The sequence below is a fragment of the Calonectris borealis genome, chromosome 2 (assembly GCF_964195595.1).
Source record: "Calonectris borealis chromosome 2, bCalBor7.hap1.2, whole genome shotgun sequence".
NCBI classification, from domain to species: Eukaryota; Metazoa; Chordata; class Aves; order Procellariiformes; family Procellariidae; genus Calonectris; species Calonectris borealis.
The window spans coordinates 24677629-24692936 of NC_134313.1; the positions used below are offsets into that span (position 1 = coordinate 24677629).

The following is a 15308-nucleotide window of genomic DNA, read 5'->3' on the forward strand; positions in this document are numbered from 1 at the left end:
CAGGGACTGTAGCGATCTAAATAATAATAGGGAGACCTACAGACTTGCGACTTCATGATTAATGCTCTCATTTTTCTTAAGGAGAACATGTCTTTTCTCTAAACTTATGTATTTCCAGAGCTTCTGCTAGTTCTTGAGGACTGAACTGTTGGTTGTTGGATGAATCAATAACACAGCGCTAATATAAATCTTGGTCCTATTGGAACGAGAGGGAGTTTTGTCACTGATTTCAGCACAAATGAGACTCTGTGTTGCTTATTTGAAGTGTTTTTCCTTGGATGAGGATTGGCAGATCAATTAGCTAACTGGATGTATGTTTTAATTTGTCCCACTTACAGTATACTATGCATTTTAATCACTCATTCTAACCATCTACTTGATTGTAATTTATCTGTGTGTTCATGTATAAGCACTGTTTCTACTAAGACTAATGAAAATACTTTTGTCATGGCTGCTAGCTTGATAAGACTTACACAAGACTTTCTTATTAATCTGAGGGTTTTTTTGGTGACTACTTTTATTGTTTGTTTCAGAAATAACACTGGTATCTTCATTTACAAAGTCAAAGTGCCAAGCAGAAGATGTCAGACAGTCATTCAGTAATGTTCAATATTCTTAAAAGAAATAGATTAACATCTCCCAGCAGCAATTTTAAATACTCCAATTTTAAAGACACATGTTGCACTTCAGTATTTTTGGACAGCAGAAGCAATGAGTCAGTAAAAGATCCTGATGTAGAACATAAAGAAGCACTGAGTGTAACAAGTTTATCATTGCTACAAGAGCATTCTGAGCACATTCATCCAAATGCCCTCTTTCCTGTGTCATCATCTATTGAAAATGAAATGAATTCTATCTCCTTATCAGAAAGAAGAGAAGCAAATACAAGTGCAGATTTTTTTGAAACTCCTAAAGTGAGTAGAAAAGGCTCCTCACTACGCAGGAGGCTGCTTTTATCTAAGACTGTTCCAGCCGGCACAACTGTAGGATGCTGTGAAAGACAAGCTAGTTCTTCAGGAAGCAGCAGGAAAAAAATATTCTCTTGTGTTTTAAGCTCCGAAGAAAAACTTTCACAAACTGCTTCAGATTCTCCAAAAGATAAAAGTTACAAACCTCTGACAACTAGCACTTCAAAAACTGAGGACTCTAATCCTGATTGCCCAAAACGGAGACTTTCTTTTTCACAACAAAGGACTTCTACGCTAGATGAGTCTAAATGTCAAGACCCCTTATTGCTAGAACCAGAATGTTTATCTCCAATTCAGTGTAAGGGTGTTATTGTTAGTAATGCTAATGAATTCAATGAAAGTGTCCTTATGAGTGTTAGTGATGGGTTGCTTAGGACTCCTGCTTACAGTGTGTTATCTGAGGCCAATGAGGGTAAGTTCCTGACTTCTATCAACAATCTTGTAGAGAACATTAACTTTGAAACATGCGATATAAACTCTCCCCCTGTTAAGCTGGCAAGTTACCTAGATCTTTCAACACCTGAGGATAGTGGATATAATTCACTTCATTTGGACAAATCAGGAGACTCATTGTCTGATCATGAGGGATCTTTCCAAGAGTTCTTCCAAAAACGTAAAGAAGGTTCCAAAATTCTGGATAGTAAAAGGAAGACAAGAAAACTTGAACGAGTTAGAAGGTTATCCACTCTTCGGGAACAAGGCTCACAGTCAGAGACAGAAGATCATCGTGGCAGTCCTTCTACTTCAGCATGTATGTTAACAGAAGAAAGAAACTTTGTCAGGAAAGACCATGCATTAGTTTTAGAAGAACAGCCTAGTGGAGACCTAGTTGTAAGTCATGGAAATCTCTCAAGAACTCCAGCTCTGAAAATAGTTCATGAAATTTGTTTGCAAAGACAACGATCAGACCAAAATCAAATATCAGAGAATATTGATGGAACAGAAATATTTGCATTAGAACATGTTCTTGCTGGACTTATTGGCAAGAAAATGGGCCTTGAAAAATTAGATATTTTAACAGAATTAAAATACAGAAATTTAAAACATGTTCTTGCTATAGTTTTAGATGCTTTGACAGTGGAAAGTCTATGCAGGTAAGTACTACTGCTTCCCCCCTTCCCCTCCACAAGGCAAAAACATGTGTTTCTGCAAATAAATTAAAATAAATTCTGGAATAGCGGGTGTTGTCAATAGAATTTGTTTTTCTGGGGAAATTAAAAAGTTTTGTCACCATTAACCAAGTGGCTCTTTCTGTGTAGTTCTAAAAATATATTGTATGGGGGAATTAAAAAACAAACAAACAAAAAGCCAAATATGGGAATTAGTAAACTTAAAACTAAATCATGGTATTTGTAAATTTTAAAATATATTAAAAATTTCTTTAAGCCTAGAAAGCAATTTCTTCTCATTACAAATTCCCTAATAATTTGTAGTATTCAAAACACATTTTCTAGATTTTTCCTTGTGTATTTAATTTCCTCAGTTATTTCTAAGCACAAAGATGCTCCAAGAATTTTGCTTCATGAGTAATGTTCTAGATTAATTTTTAATCAATAGAAACTGCCACTTATTTCAAAGAAATCAAGAGTTCCATTTGTGTTATTAGTTACAAAGGGAATGGGAGAATAGGTGCAAGTATAAGGGCACGGATGTTTTTGGAACACAACACAAAAATGTGACTTTAGAAACACATTTGGTAAGTGGCTTATGTGGAAGGAAGAAGCTTATTTGATTTTGTAAGTCAAAGATATGCTGTGTTATTTATATTGCAATCGTTCTCTAGATTCTATTATTCTATACAATGGTGCATAAGAGTACATGAGATCTGTGTTTCATAACAATATGGTGAACTCTTGAAGTATATAGCCGTAGTCTGTAAAATGACCAATAGTATATGAAATAATGAAAAATCTTTAAAAGGTAGTCTTACTATCATGGCTTCTGTACTAATTGACAAAAATGTGAAAGTGGATAATTTTTTTCATTCATTTATTCCAGCATTTGGAAAGTAAGCAGAAACTGGCGTGAAATCATTGTACAAGATAAAAGTGCAGATAAGAGGAGAAAGTTGTACATGAAACACCTGAAAGAAGAAGCTGGGGTAAGGTTCATCTCAAAGGTAATATTTTTTTCAAGTGTGAAAGAAGACAGGTCAGAGGAAAGAGGAAACATCTTGTTTACCTTCTACAGAAAGATAATTGATAGAGACAGTTCCAACATGAGTATGTGAAGGATTCTAACAGGAGAATGTAATTGCTTTTATTGCTTTTCAACTGTCCACAGTTTGAGTACTAGTCTTTCAACCATATGATACTCTTTCTTTTTCCTTTCTTCCCCTCTTCCCCTCCCCCTTCTTAAGAATCCTGTAGGATCTCTTCTTTGACTGATTCTGGCTTTGGATCTTAAACCCTGTTCATACCTTTGTGCCATGCTATTCCTCATTTTCAATTTCACTCTAGTCTGCAGTGCAGTAGTACCCACTCTAAACTACTTCCTGATTATTTTCAGGACTGCTTGTGGCTAAGCTTCTTCATGGTGTACTTGTGAACATCAGAAGGACATATAGAAGTTTTTTAAGGGGTATCTAGAAAAATAAGCATATTAATAGCAGTATAACTTTTTTAGATCCTCCACATGTGTATATACATACACTTCAGCGTAACCTTGCTTTAATTGTGCCAAACTTACGTTTGCTATATCCATGCTTGCTATTGAGATGTCTCCTAATTCAGAAATGTGAGGACCAGTAGAGAGTGCTAAAAGACAGTTGGCTTTTTATCCTGCTCATGGGACTTTATTTTTAATGGTTCCTCTCTCTTGTTCCCTTACTAAATATACACATTTAATGAGAGATACATGCACTATACATAATTTCCTTTCCTAATGTGTTGTTGCAGAGGGAAAACAAAAAAAAGCAAAAAACAGCTGCAAATCCAAAATGAAATAAAACCCTGATTTGCTTCCTTTTGTGTTTTTTTTTTTTCTCTCCTTTCTTTATAATTATAAACTTTGACAGGAATATTTCTTGAAAGCTGAAGATGCTGCCACACGACTTAATGTTCTCAATAGATCTGCTCTAAGGCCTGTTCAAGCTCAAGCCAGAACTCCTGTAGTGCAAACACCACCTTCATACACTGAACTTACACCCAGGAGATGCAATTCTGCTCCCCATTCAACTAGTAGACAGGAAGAATACATAAAGGTAGGTAGCTAAGAAACTCTTTACTTTCAGTTTTTAGAAAATCTTCATTTACAAGAACTAAGTAGCTCTTCTTTCCCTCCTCTTGCTACAGGTTGCTAAAACTCTGTTCACTGATGAAGCTCTAAAACCCTGTCCAAGATGTCAATATCCTGCTAAATATCAATTGGTAAAGAAACGGGGACTATGTAGCAGAGAGGCATGTGCATTTGAGTTCTGTATTTTATGTCTGCATGCTTTCCATGGGTCAAAAGAATGTAATAGTTTATCTGCCAAATGGAAGAACAAAAAAGATGCTCCTCCAGGAAGTGCCCAAAGCAAAAGAAATTTAAAAAGACTCTAAATTTGTAAGGCATGTAAGTCCTTACATTTAATTCCTCTTCCCCTTCTCCTAAATTCCTAATCTTGTTCATATTCTTCCTAAATATACACATTTTGAAAGTCTCATTCAATGTGTTTTTGCTGACTTACCAAGATAACTTCTCATGTATATATCTTAATCAATTTAGTATATTTTTGTTTTTGAAAAAAGTGAACATTTTAAAACATTTTGTCTTGTTTTACCTGTTGTGTAGTAGCTAGGCACTTACTAACATCTTAAATTTTTTAATAAAGTATCTTAAATGTAGTCCTCAATATCTAGCTTACAGCACCTCATAGATGTTTAAAAATGTGATTTTTGTCTTAATGACAAATTAAAGAAAATTATTTTTTTAAAAAATCTTTTTAATGGGATTTATTTATTGTTCACTTTAAATTACAGTAAACGTTTTAAAAATATCTTGAAGTGGGGCACTAGGTACATATGCAAAAAATACTTCTACCTATATAAATGATGATATCTCAAAAGCAATATATTAGTTGTCTGAATTTTATATCAGAATAATTATTTTGTTGTTCTCTTAGCTTCTGTAATGCAAATCAATAGAATAGTAATTTCTAAATCAAGCTGATGCTGTGTGGATACTCTATTGTACTGGTTTTTACAGAGTTTTTGTCTTTACCTGAAAACTTCAGGTGATATAGTATATATTCACATATCTAAATATGCTGTTGCATTACCCTTATTGTTCTGAACTTAACTTTACACTTAGTCTGACTTTACTTCAGCTCCCAGATACTGGATCATCTTCACACTTCTGCTTGAATTAAAGGATTATCTACTGCTAGAAATCATCCTTTCTCTATCTGTAGATTTAATTAAGGGAATTCACTGATTTTGTTCTTGAACTAAATATGCTGATCCTTTACAGAAAAATAACTTAATCTGCCTCTCAGACCTCAAATGATTTTTGTAGTGGGTTTTTTGTGGGTTTTTTTGTGGTTTTTTTTTTAAACTCCTAGCAATTGTAAACAGCTTGAAACACAAGTGACAGAAGTGGACACAGTCCTTGCTCTATAAGATATAACATCAATTTACCTCTTCAACTGATATTGTCCTATTTGTCCTTTCAAGGAATTAATTTGTTGCAAGCATCTTGCAGAACACTTGTAGTCAGCTGGTGTTTCTTCTCCACTCTCCCTCTGATTTTGTCCTATGTGTTATATTTGTAATGTTGTAATTTTGCTGTATATATTTATAGGTAAGCCTTATCATTGAGCTATTTAAAAAGTAGTCTGATTTAAAAAAAAAAGCTTTCAACTAATCAATAAGCTGTATATTTACTTCTATTAATATTTATTCACATACCCTTTTATTTTTATTGTCTGAAAATTACAAATAACTTCTGAGATTTTTTTTTCTTTCCACGCAATTTGTGGATGTTTTAAGACAAATAGACCAGGATAATTCACTTCAGGATGTTCTAGAAACATCACTTCCTATTTCTTATCTCTAACTGTTGTGATTTGTGATTTGGTTAGTACTTTTAGCATACTTGATTTCTGGGATAGTAGCTCCACATAGCATTTGGAAGGAGGAGGAACAACATGGTTAGTAAAATGCTATAGAAGTTTTAGTACTAACTTTAACCAAATATGGTATCATTAAAGAAGGGACAAACCCACTATATTGGCCAGAAAATAATGTTTATTGCATGAATAAATTATCAATATTTCCATTCCATACTTACTTGTATTTGCTCAGCCTTTGCGTTATTCTTGTCTAGGGTTAGAGTGGTAGCACTTGAACTGGAAGACTGAAAGAGGAGTTTATGCAGAATCTATTCTGAGGGAACAATTGAGGGGAAGGATTTTGGGACAAGCTAGGGAATATAGAGGTACGTGTGTATATAGTTTTGATTTAGGAAAAATGGCAAGTCATTACAGAGGAGGAGACTGCAAGCAGGAAAATTGCTAAATTATTTGATTTGTTTAATATTTGCATTTCCCTAATTGTTTGGAACTTTAAGTGTTCAAGGTCTACTTAAAAGTTAATTTAGTTCAGAGAACTATTGGATTGATTTCCTTTGAGGAAAAAATTCTGGTAAGAGATGTGTGACCTTATCCAAAGAGTTGGCTTTTGCTAAAATCTGAATAATTCAGGGAGATTAGGGGTGGTAAATTGGCTCAGGTATAGGCATTATTTGTTTTTAATGGTAGTATCTTTGACATCTACAGTGTCCCTCCAACAAGGAGTAGCTTGAGAGGAAAAAATACTTGAACCCTATTTCACAATTTTAAACATTTGTTCCCCTGGTTTGGCATGTTTAAAACTTTTTTTTTCCTTCTAAATCTGCCTCACAAAAATCTCTTCTTAAATCAAATGTCTCTTAAGTTAGGTCTATCACAATTGTAACTATGCTCTGGTGTTTGGGTGAAATGAGTTCTCTGTTGTTGTCCACTGCTACACCAGAGGTGGGGGGAAGTGAGAAAGCCAGACTTCTCATCTACGGGTAATGTGCCTCTCTGACAGGGTTGGTTTGGTTTTTTGTTGTTTTTGTTTGTTTGTTTTTAATAAAATGAACTTTATGCCTTGACATAAGAGAGAAATAAAATAGTGATATACATCATGTGTGGGTAAAGGATAACATATCTAATAGAACAGAGGGTATGTTATAGTTATAGCCTCTGATAGTTTGAGTGAAAGGAATCAAAATTCTTTCATGATATTTGATTGCATTATTGACAGAAATGAAGTCTTTGGGGTAGGAGAGTGGAAGTAACTTTTTTTGAGTCCCTGTTAGTATTCTTTTTTCTGTGTACTGTATCCCTTAATTAGTCTCCATGAGATACCACTAAGTTATATGAGTCTGGACTTGAATGAAACGGAAAAGGAGAATATAGGTTCCTACTTTGTTTAAACAAAAAAACCAAACCAAAACAAACCCAAAAACCACCACCACCCCTCAACCAAAAAAACATCCACTCCACTCCCCCACCCCCAAAAAAACCCCAAAAAACCCAAACAAAAACAACAGTCCATGAGTGTCAGGGAGTCTAGGGATTCACGTCTAGCATCTTTCTTTTTCTACTGGGCAGAATTAATTCTCAGAGATCTGAGGTCAGGTACTAACACTTCTAGCTAGCACAGAGAAGAAGGATGCAAAAGTGGTCCTTGAGTAGAAATGATAATGGTCAAGAGTTTCCTAAAATATCCTGCTCATGATTATTCTCCAGCTCAAGAATTTTTCTTACAATTGACAACATATTGTTGGGAAGGGAGGAGTGAATTGTCTTTCACTCTGGAAGATGGGGAAAATGAGATTAATGTTCAAGATAATATTGGGTTTGTTTGCTGCTGAAAACCTTATTTTGCAATCCTTATTTCCCCTCAGACAGGCATGATCTATAGTGGAAGGAGTGATATTGCCTACAAAGGATGCCCAGGGAATGCGTTTAGATTTGTGAAGGTGATAGTTTGAACCAGAGCTGTGGGTTTAAATTCTAAAAAAGAATTCTTAGAAGTAACCTTTTGCTGCTGACAGATGTTGCTGCAAGAATTGTACTTCATAAATCTTTTTTTTTGGAGCAGTAACCATAAACCTCAAGTGGTCCGTGAGAAGGAAATTGGATCAGCAACCATAAACCTCAAGTGGTCTGTGAGAAGGAAATTGAAATTACTTAAGTCTCTGATCATTCTTTCCTTGGTGACAAGTATGGAAGAGCTTAGACAAAAAATTGTTATAAATCTTTTGAATTGTTCATAGCATAGAGAATATTAGTATGTTCTATCACTAACTGGCTAAAAATGATAAAAAATATTTGTTCGTTAAATTAAGGAGCCCATCAATATCTGTCAGATTATTTTCCTATTCCATATATTGGTATATTCATTAGTATCCCTTAGGCAATTTAGGCCATTTAGGTTAATTTTAATACAAGAAGTAATTCCTTTTCTTTCTGTTTTCATAGGCACATGAAGAAATACAGGAGTGTCAGATTAGAAAGGGACTCCTGGAGTCTAGTGCCAACTCTTATGTCAACTCATCAAGTTCTGTCTTAAAACTGCATAGACTGTCTCATGACCTTTACGTTGGAGACCTATTCCAGATTGCTCTACTATTCAGTTAACCAGTTGCCTTTTTTTTCAGCATTGCTATTAAAATAGCTATTTTATACATCTGTTCCTCCTCTTAAACTTTTTTCCCCAATGTTATGATTCTGTAGTATAAATACCCTCTCACTCTTTATTTCATTGACAAAAAACTCTGAACTTAGTCTCATCTCTTAGATACAACTCTCTTTCTTGGATTGTCTTAACGACTCTTCACTGTTTCCATTGGAATCTATTCTTTGAATCTATGCAACTGCTATTCCAGGTAAAACCTCCTTGAATAATATTAGGGCTTTCTTTTCTCTACCAGAAATACTTTGACCAATGCATACCAAGATTAGCATTTCTTTTATATGTCTTCTGCTCACTTGCAGTTTAGTCACTCCCACATTCTTCTCTCACAAATTTTGAAAAGATCCCAATTTTTTCCATAAATTTTTACTGAACCATAAGTGCATAACCTCATACTTTGTACTACTAAGCTTCAGGCTTTTTTTTCTCTACTTCAGTCTCATGGTGATTTAGTATTTGGTGTGATTATATTATATTTCTGTAAGTGCAAATTCTTTGTCTGTAGTGAATCTTATCGGATTTTTTGATGCAAAACATCTAGCAGATTCTGTTATCACTTGTCAGATGCCCCAACAAAATCTGACTGCTTCTTGGGAATGATGTGTTTATTTTTAGTTTTAAAAAAAAAAAAACCAAAGCTTGCTTTTACTTTGTGACTTTCTGAGCTCCGATTAGTTGAAATTCTCATTACAAAAAGACTTAACACATTTTTTTCCTCTTAACTTTGACAAGCCTCTGCACAGTGTTAGAACCTGCCCAAACTTGTCAGAAGCCTAAATGCTAGTAAGGCCTTATTGAGCTGGGTGCTAATGGATGAGTAGTAAAGAAACCAACTCTTCAGCTGAAAATATGGATGGCATGGCGTTCTCAACGAACTCAAACACTGATGTTGAATACTAGAAGCTTCATATAAAAATAGATCTCTGACTTGGAGACTGGAGTTCATGTGTTAAAAGTCCCTCTAATTTTTCCCCTCTGCATTCTAAAACTCATTCTGAAAACAGTTCTGCAAGGGTTGTTGTGTCTTAATGCTGTAGGTGTGTTCAATCTCTGGCGAATGGGATGTGGAAACTCTGCCTATATTTCAGCTGCTTCTTTTCAGTCCTGAATCACAGTGAAAACCTATTTCCATAAGCTGTTTAAACTTAGACATTGTGTCATGAGTAGAACCAGCTGAAGTGGTAGGAGGATAGTAACTTCTGGCAAAAGAGGGACAGCTAGCTGGGAAGCAATAGTACCCTAGATAAATATAGTGACACTTGCTATAAGTTATCATTTGGAGCTGCAAGGTTATTGCAGAATTAGTCAGCAGTTGTGCAGTGGTCTTCCACTTTAGCAAAAATGTTAATTATCATCCTAAAGTGCTGCTATTGCCTAAATGGAGGACTCCTATCTCATGTTCACTGAGCAGACATTAAAGTTCCTTAAGTACTGAATTGCATGTAATACGTTATTTGAGGCCTGAAGAACATGTCGCCTAGAAATGTCTTGTTCTGCCAGGACTCAGTAGCTCAGTACCTAGCCTATATGTAGATCATGGGGATACAAAATGAAGTTTTCCTCTGGTATGAATCCATAACATTTTCCTGGTGCACGTTTCGATAATTAGATGCTACACAGATTGTGGCAATAGCAACATCTTTGGCTTTTAAACATGAATTTTGGTTGTGTTGAGAACATTCTCACGTCTTTGGAAAAATTTTATACAAAAGAACCACTCCCACAAAATATTGGAATTTCAAGTTCAATTTTCCTTTATCCTTTTCCCATTGTGTACTCTGTGGAATACAAAAACTATTACTGGGATGCAGTTAATTCTCCAGGCTTGCTGTTGGAAGTGTTTCTGTCAAGAAATTGTTCCAAGACTCTGTATCCCAAAGGGGCACAGTAAGAGGGAGCATGATTTTTTGCCAAGGGCGAGATATGGGTCCTGTTTTCTGCTCCAAACAGAAATGGCCACTGGTGCAGTGTTTAAGTTCCTGTTCTGGACTTTTTCCTTGGTTTAAATAATTGTCATAGAGTAGTCCAGGGAGATGTCATACAACACAGAATGGATAACAAGAAAACAAACTAATTCTTGAAATGCTTTGCTCAATTAACTAACTAAAATGTGAAATTATCTTAAGGGTTGAACTGCTTTCCTTACTGGAAATCGTCCTTGATTTCAAATGCATACATTCTGTTGATAAAAATATGTTACCACAAGGGGGCACCAAAGATTTTTCTTACAGAACAGAACTTTTGTTGTTTTTCTTGCTTTAACCCTTACACACTAACTCAATGTTACAAATGCAAAATGTTTTGAATAGCTTAAAGCAAGGGTGGCCATAATTCCTGCCCCCAGGAGCTGCATACCAAAATCTTCAAGAGAAGAGTGGCATCCTAGGAAGCAATTCAGATGGTATTACTTCTCCAGGGCCTCCTTTACAGGGTGAAGCTGTGCTGGGCACATAGCCAGGTCCTACAGCAACCAGGCAAGATTGTAGAATCATAGATTAGCCTAAACAGTGCCTGCTGGCTCAGTCCCTCTCTCAGCCATGGACTTGGATTATCCAGCAGTCTCCATCCCAGCCTGGCATTGGCTACAAAATGTAACACTCATGGAAGTGTTGCAGTTGAAGTATTAGAGAATTGATAGTTTCAGGAGCTGCACGCTCTGGACTTTATTTTCCAACTACAGAAAATGTATTTGATAATAAAATCCTATATAGTTTTACAAAGTATGGATAATCTATAAGTGCCTCCTCAATCTACCATAATTTAAAACGATCAGAGGAAAAATATCTTATTGTATGCATTTTATTCATACTTAATGGATGTTCTGATGGCTTTAGTGAACAAGAAAGGGAAAACATTAACTTTTTAAAGCTCAAAATTGGGAAGGGGCTAAGTATTCCCACGTAAGATATTTTAAACAATGTCAAAATGGCAGCATTTTTTAGTTTTAGTCTGTTAAATGAAGACTGGGTGAGAATTTGGGAACTAAATGTGTTCTTTATTCTTTAACTAGGTACTTCTGGAATCCAGGAGAGCAATAGGTAGGAAAGTAGAATACCTACAAAATAAGAAGGCTGTAATTTTGCATGCTTTTCTGAAGCATTATTGAAATCTTAAGAAGCACTTATTAGTTATGGATTCTTATACCATTCTTAACACCTTTTGTGTTGACACTGCTGTGTTCTGGAAGCTGATGCACATGAAATAATTTTCTTCTTTCCTCCTGATTTTTTTTTTTTCCAGCTGGAACAGTCTCCCAATCTGCTTCATTATACAGCTACACAAGCAGCCATGGCAGTATAACACAAAAAGGTGGGAACTGATGGTCAGTGGGATGTGTTGTCTCAAACAGCACTGCTGCTATCCACAGGCTCGATGCATCAGTAATATCCCACATGGATAAATTAGCTCTTAGCTGGGGAATCCTGGGTTTGGGGACTGTTGTTGACATCTGTTTGATTGTAACAGCAAGACTGGAAACACACGCATGCATTTAGTGTTTCTTGTTGGGTATATGCCACCTACTGCCAGGAGATGATCTTGTTAAAGGATGTGTTTGGTATTATTGGCATATGTTATTCCTATCTGCTGAAGCTTCTTCATATGCCTCTTGCATTGGCCCCTTAGTTGGCTAGAACACCTGTCAAGCCAAGATCACGGAACTGACCTGACTTAAACAAAGCTACAAGTAACCCCAGCAAAAAAAATTGTCATGAAATTTGCTTGCACAACTAAAAGTAAGAAGTGGTGGTAAACTTGCAAATCTTAAATTAGCACAGCCAAAACGTGTTACAAAACATGACTCCAGTTTGTCTACATGAAAAATAGAGAATAGACAGTGACAATGTGATCTTTTGTACATAGTGCCAAAATTTCTGATCCAACCCTTGATAGTGAAATCTCTGTGAGAAATAACTGTCATCGTTTCTGCTGATCTGTATCTTATGTTTCAGTTGAAAGCTATGCTATGTTAACTGTAGTAGGGCTGCTAGCAATAAACTCTTTGCCTTGATGTAAACTTATGCACCATGCCATTTTTTTAATCTTGCATGTGGTTTGATAGCTGTGGGTCTAGTAGTTCTTCCCTGATTTTCATACTGTCTTCACAGAATGACTTTGTTTCTAATACACTTCTTCAAACTGCCACAATCTTGCTGAATATTTTTTTCAGTTAAGTCTTAATGCTCCTTTCCAAAATTAGAAACGATAGTGTGATATTCTTTTAAAGTTCTAGAAGTTATCGCTTAAGACACTAATACAGATTTCTGAAGGGATCAGATGATAGCAGGTATTAAGCAGGTAGCTGGCATGTATGAGGTAGCAAGAGTACAAATGTGTATCATAAATTGCTAAGTGGTCCTTCCAAATTCCGATTCAGTTTCCAGGTATGCCTCTGTATTCCCTTTATCTTTTCTAAGACCCATACTAAGCAAAGGGAAATCAAACTTTATTTAAAGCCGTTAAACTTGATAAAACCCCTCTACCTTGTCCTGGTACAATAAGATTGTTATAGGAATCCTTGGGCCATTGGTGACATGGACAATCCAAGGAATGTTCTCCAGTGACTATCCCAATAGAAACTTTTGTAGCGGTCAAGCTCTTTGGACCTGCATTCCCTCTGACAGTCTCCTCCAATAGTAAAAGGTTTCTAATGTCGATAGACCAAAGCTATGTCGCATGTCTTCCTTTATTATTTAGCCCTTCCTATTTTATTTTCAAGCACTTTCTTTTTTCTCTTCACCTAGACTGTCTTTGGGAATGTGTTTTCTCCTTTCAGAATTCTTTTGAGTGCTCATATTCCCAATAACTGTTTTCTCGGGTGTCTGCATTAACTTTTTTTGACAGCCACAGAATTGCATTAAACTGTGCTGTAAACTAGAACTATCAGATTCAATATACAGAGGCCGTACCATCACAACAGGCAGTTTCTGCTATTTTGCCAACAGAATTATTTAAGGGCCAGTTATCTGACTCCCATTTTGGCAGTTCTGCAGTCAATATTTAAATGGTTTCCTAGCACCTGCTTTCATTTTGAGATTGCTGCTTTCAGATGCAAAAGCTAAAATGTATGTGTCAATCATCCAAAGACGAAAGAGTAGTTACATTTAACTAAAGTTGGATTTCTGTAAAGATATTTAGGTATTAAAGGTATCACATGATGAAATGCCCACCTATACCTGAGACGGGGAGTATCTATTGAAAACCAATGGGAATTAGTTCATAGCTGCCCTTGGAGATCCCTCTAGATGCCTATCTACATTTTTTTTTTAATGGTATTTGCTACTTTTTGAATAAGAAATTAATTATGGGGATGTTCATGACTTCACTGTGACCACTGCCAGGAATCACACAGGTTAGCACCTAAAAACACAAATGCACATTTGGATTTAATAAAGCAACCCAATTTATGTCTTGTCTTTACTTGAGCAAGTCACAAGGAGGAGACTTGTTCACCCAGCAAGCTGGCATAGCTTACATGTTTATTTCTTTGAGTGCAAAGTTGTCTCACCAGTTTTGATCTGATTTGCCTGGGTGATACTTTGAAATGCTTTCCCTGGTAAATGTTTGAAATCATAAATTTCTGAGAAGTGTGGAAGAAAGGGACAATGACAGATTAAAATCTTGACTGAAAGTTCACCTCTCCAAATGGCTCTTCAGTAATGAGCAGAGGAGGGAGATGCCAGCAGGGATGGAGAGGATTTATGTTTTCCTCCTATTTGTCTTCCTGTGCTGGCCTTCTGCTAGACTACCATTTTCTAAAAATGCTAATAATTTGAAACCTACTTCTAGTCTTTTTGTTTTCTCGTGTCTAGAATTTTACTGGTATCGCCTTTTTTAGAATTTATTCTTCATCCTGTCTAGCCATTCATCTTTTCTACAAGATCAGATGCTTTTTGGGATAGATCATGGCTTTCACTATATTTACGAAACATTCTGTAGGTCTGCAGTTCTGCTAAGATAAATAATCATCAAAATGAAAATAAGAGTATGGAAAGAGAAAAATGTGGAAAAGGAGGAAAATGAGCTTAATCTTTATATCTCAGCTTCACCAGCTGGTGAAAATTTAACTGGCAATATAAAATCAGGACTGAAACACACACACACAAAATATTTGCTCTAAATGTGTGTTGTTAACTAAGATAATGAGAAAGTGATAATGACTGCTAATAGATTCTCCATGAGAGAGGACAGTGTATATTTCCTGATGAGCTTAATCCAAAATGCAATCTTTGAAGCACACTACAAAGAGAACAAAGACCTAAGAGTTTTATACCAAAACATAGCAGATCACAGAAAGAGAGAAAAAGGACCTTTTTTTTTTTTTTTTTTTAATTGACTCATTTCCAATCTTCAATTCTATCTAAGCTGACTTGTGGCTTCCACTTCTAATTTTAAAAAAGACGCATTTATCATGTTTCTGTTGTTCTTGCTTCAAAAACTACAAGCAACTAGGAAAGTTTAGGAGAATGTTATACACCATTCTAAACCTACATCAGAAAAAAAAAGGAGCAGGGGGAAAAGGAGTGGAATGAACATTAGCTTAAACATTTGAAATCATATTAAGTAGTTTGGTTATGAGACAATGTAGACTCATATACAATGCAGTGCAATTCTTCTACCTGTTGGAAAAGTTTCA

The 15308-nt window shown here is 35.7% G+C and overlaps 1 protein-coding gene and 1 long non-coding RNA gene across 2 annotated transcripts in view; both read left to right on the top strand.

The window, feature by feature from the left end:
• The window catches only part of LOC142078608 (uncharacterized), a 390353-nt gene that overhangs the window by 149799 nt on the left and 225246 nt on the right, over window positions 1-15308 (top strand). The gene's annotated exons all lie outside the window — the stretch shown is intronic.
• On the top strand, window positions 582-4510 carry FBXO43 (F-box protein 43). Its single transcript, XM_075144584.1, has 4 exons — window positions 582-2062; window positions 2967-3069; window positions 3985-4170; window positions 4262-4510. Exons 1-4 carry the CDS (start codon window positions 582-584, stop codon window positions 4508-4510), a joined length of 2019 nt encoding a protein of 672 aa, XP_075000685.1.

Coding starts and splice junctions, on each gene's coding strand:
- FBXO43 (XM_075144584.1), top strand. CDS start 582: ATGTCAGACAGTCATTCAGTAATGTTCAATATTCTTAAAAGAAATAGA. Junction 3,070..3,984: donor ACCTGAAAGAAGAAGCTGGG/GTAAGGTTCATC, acceptor AAACTTTGACAG/GAATATTTCTTGAAAGCTGA. Junction 4,171..4,261: donor GACAGGAAGAATACATAAAG/GTAGGTAGCTAA, acceptor CTCTTGCTACAG/GTTGCTAAAACTCTGTTCAC.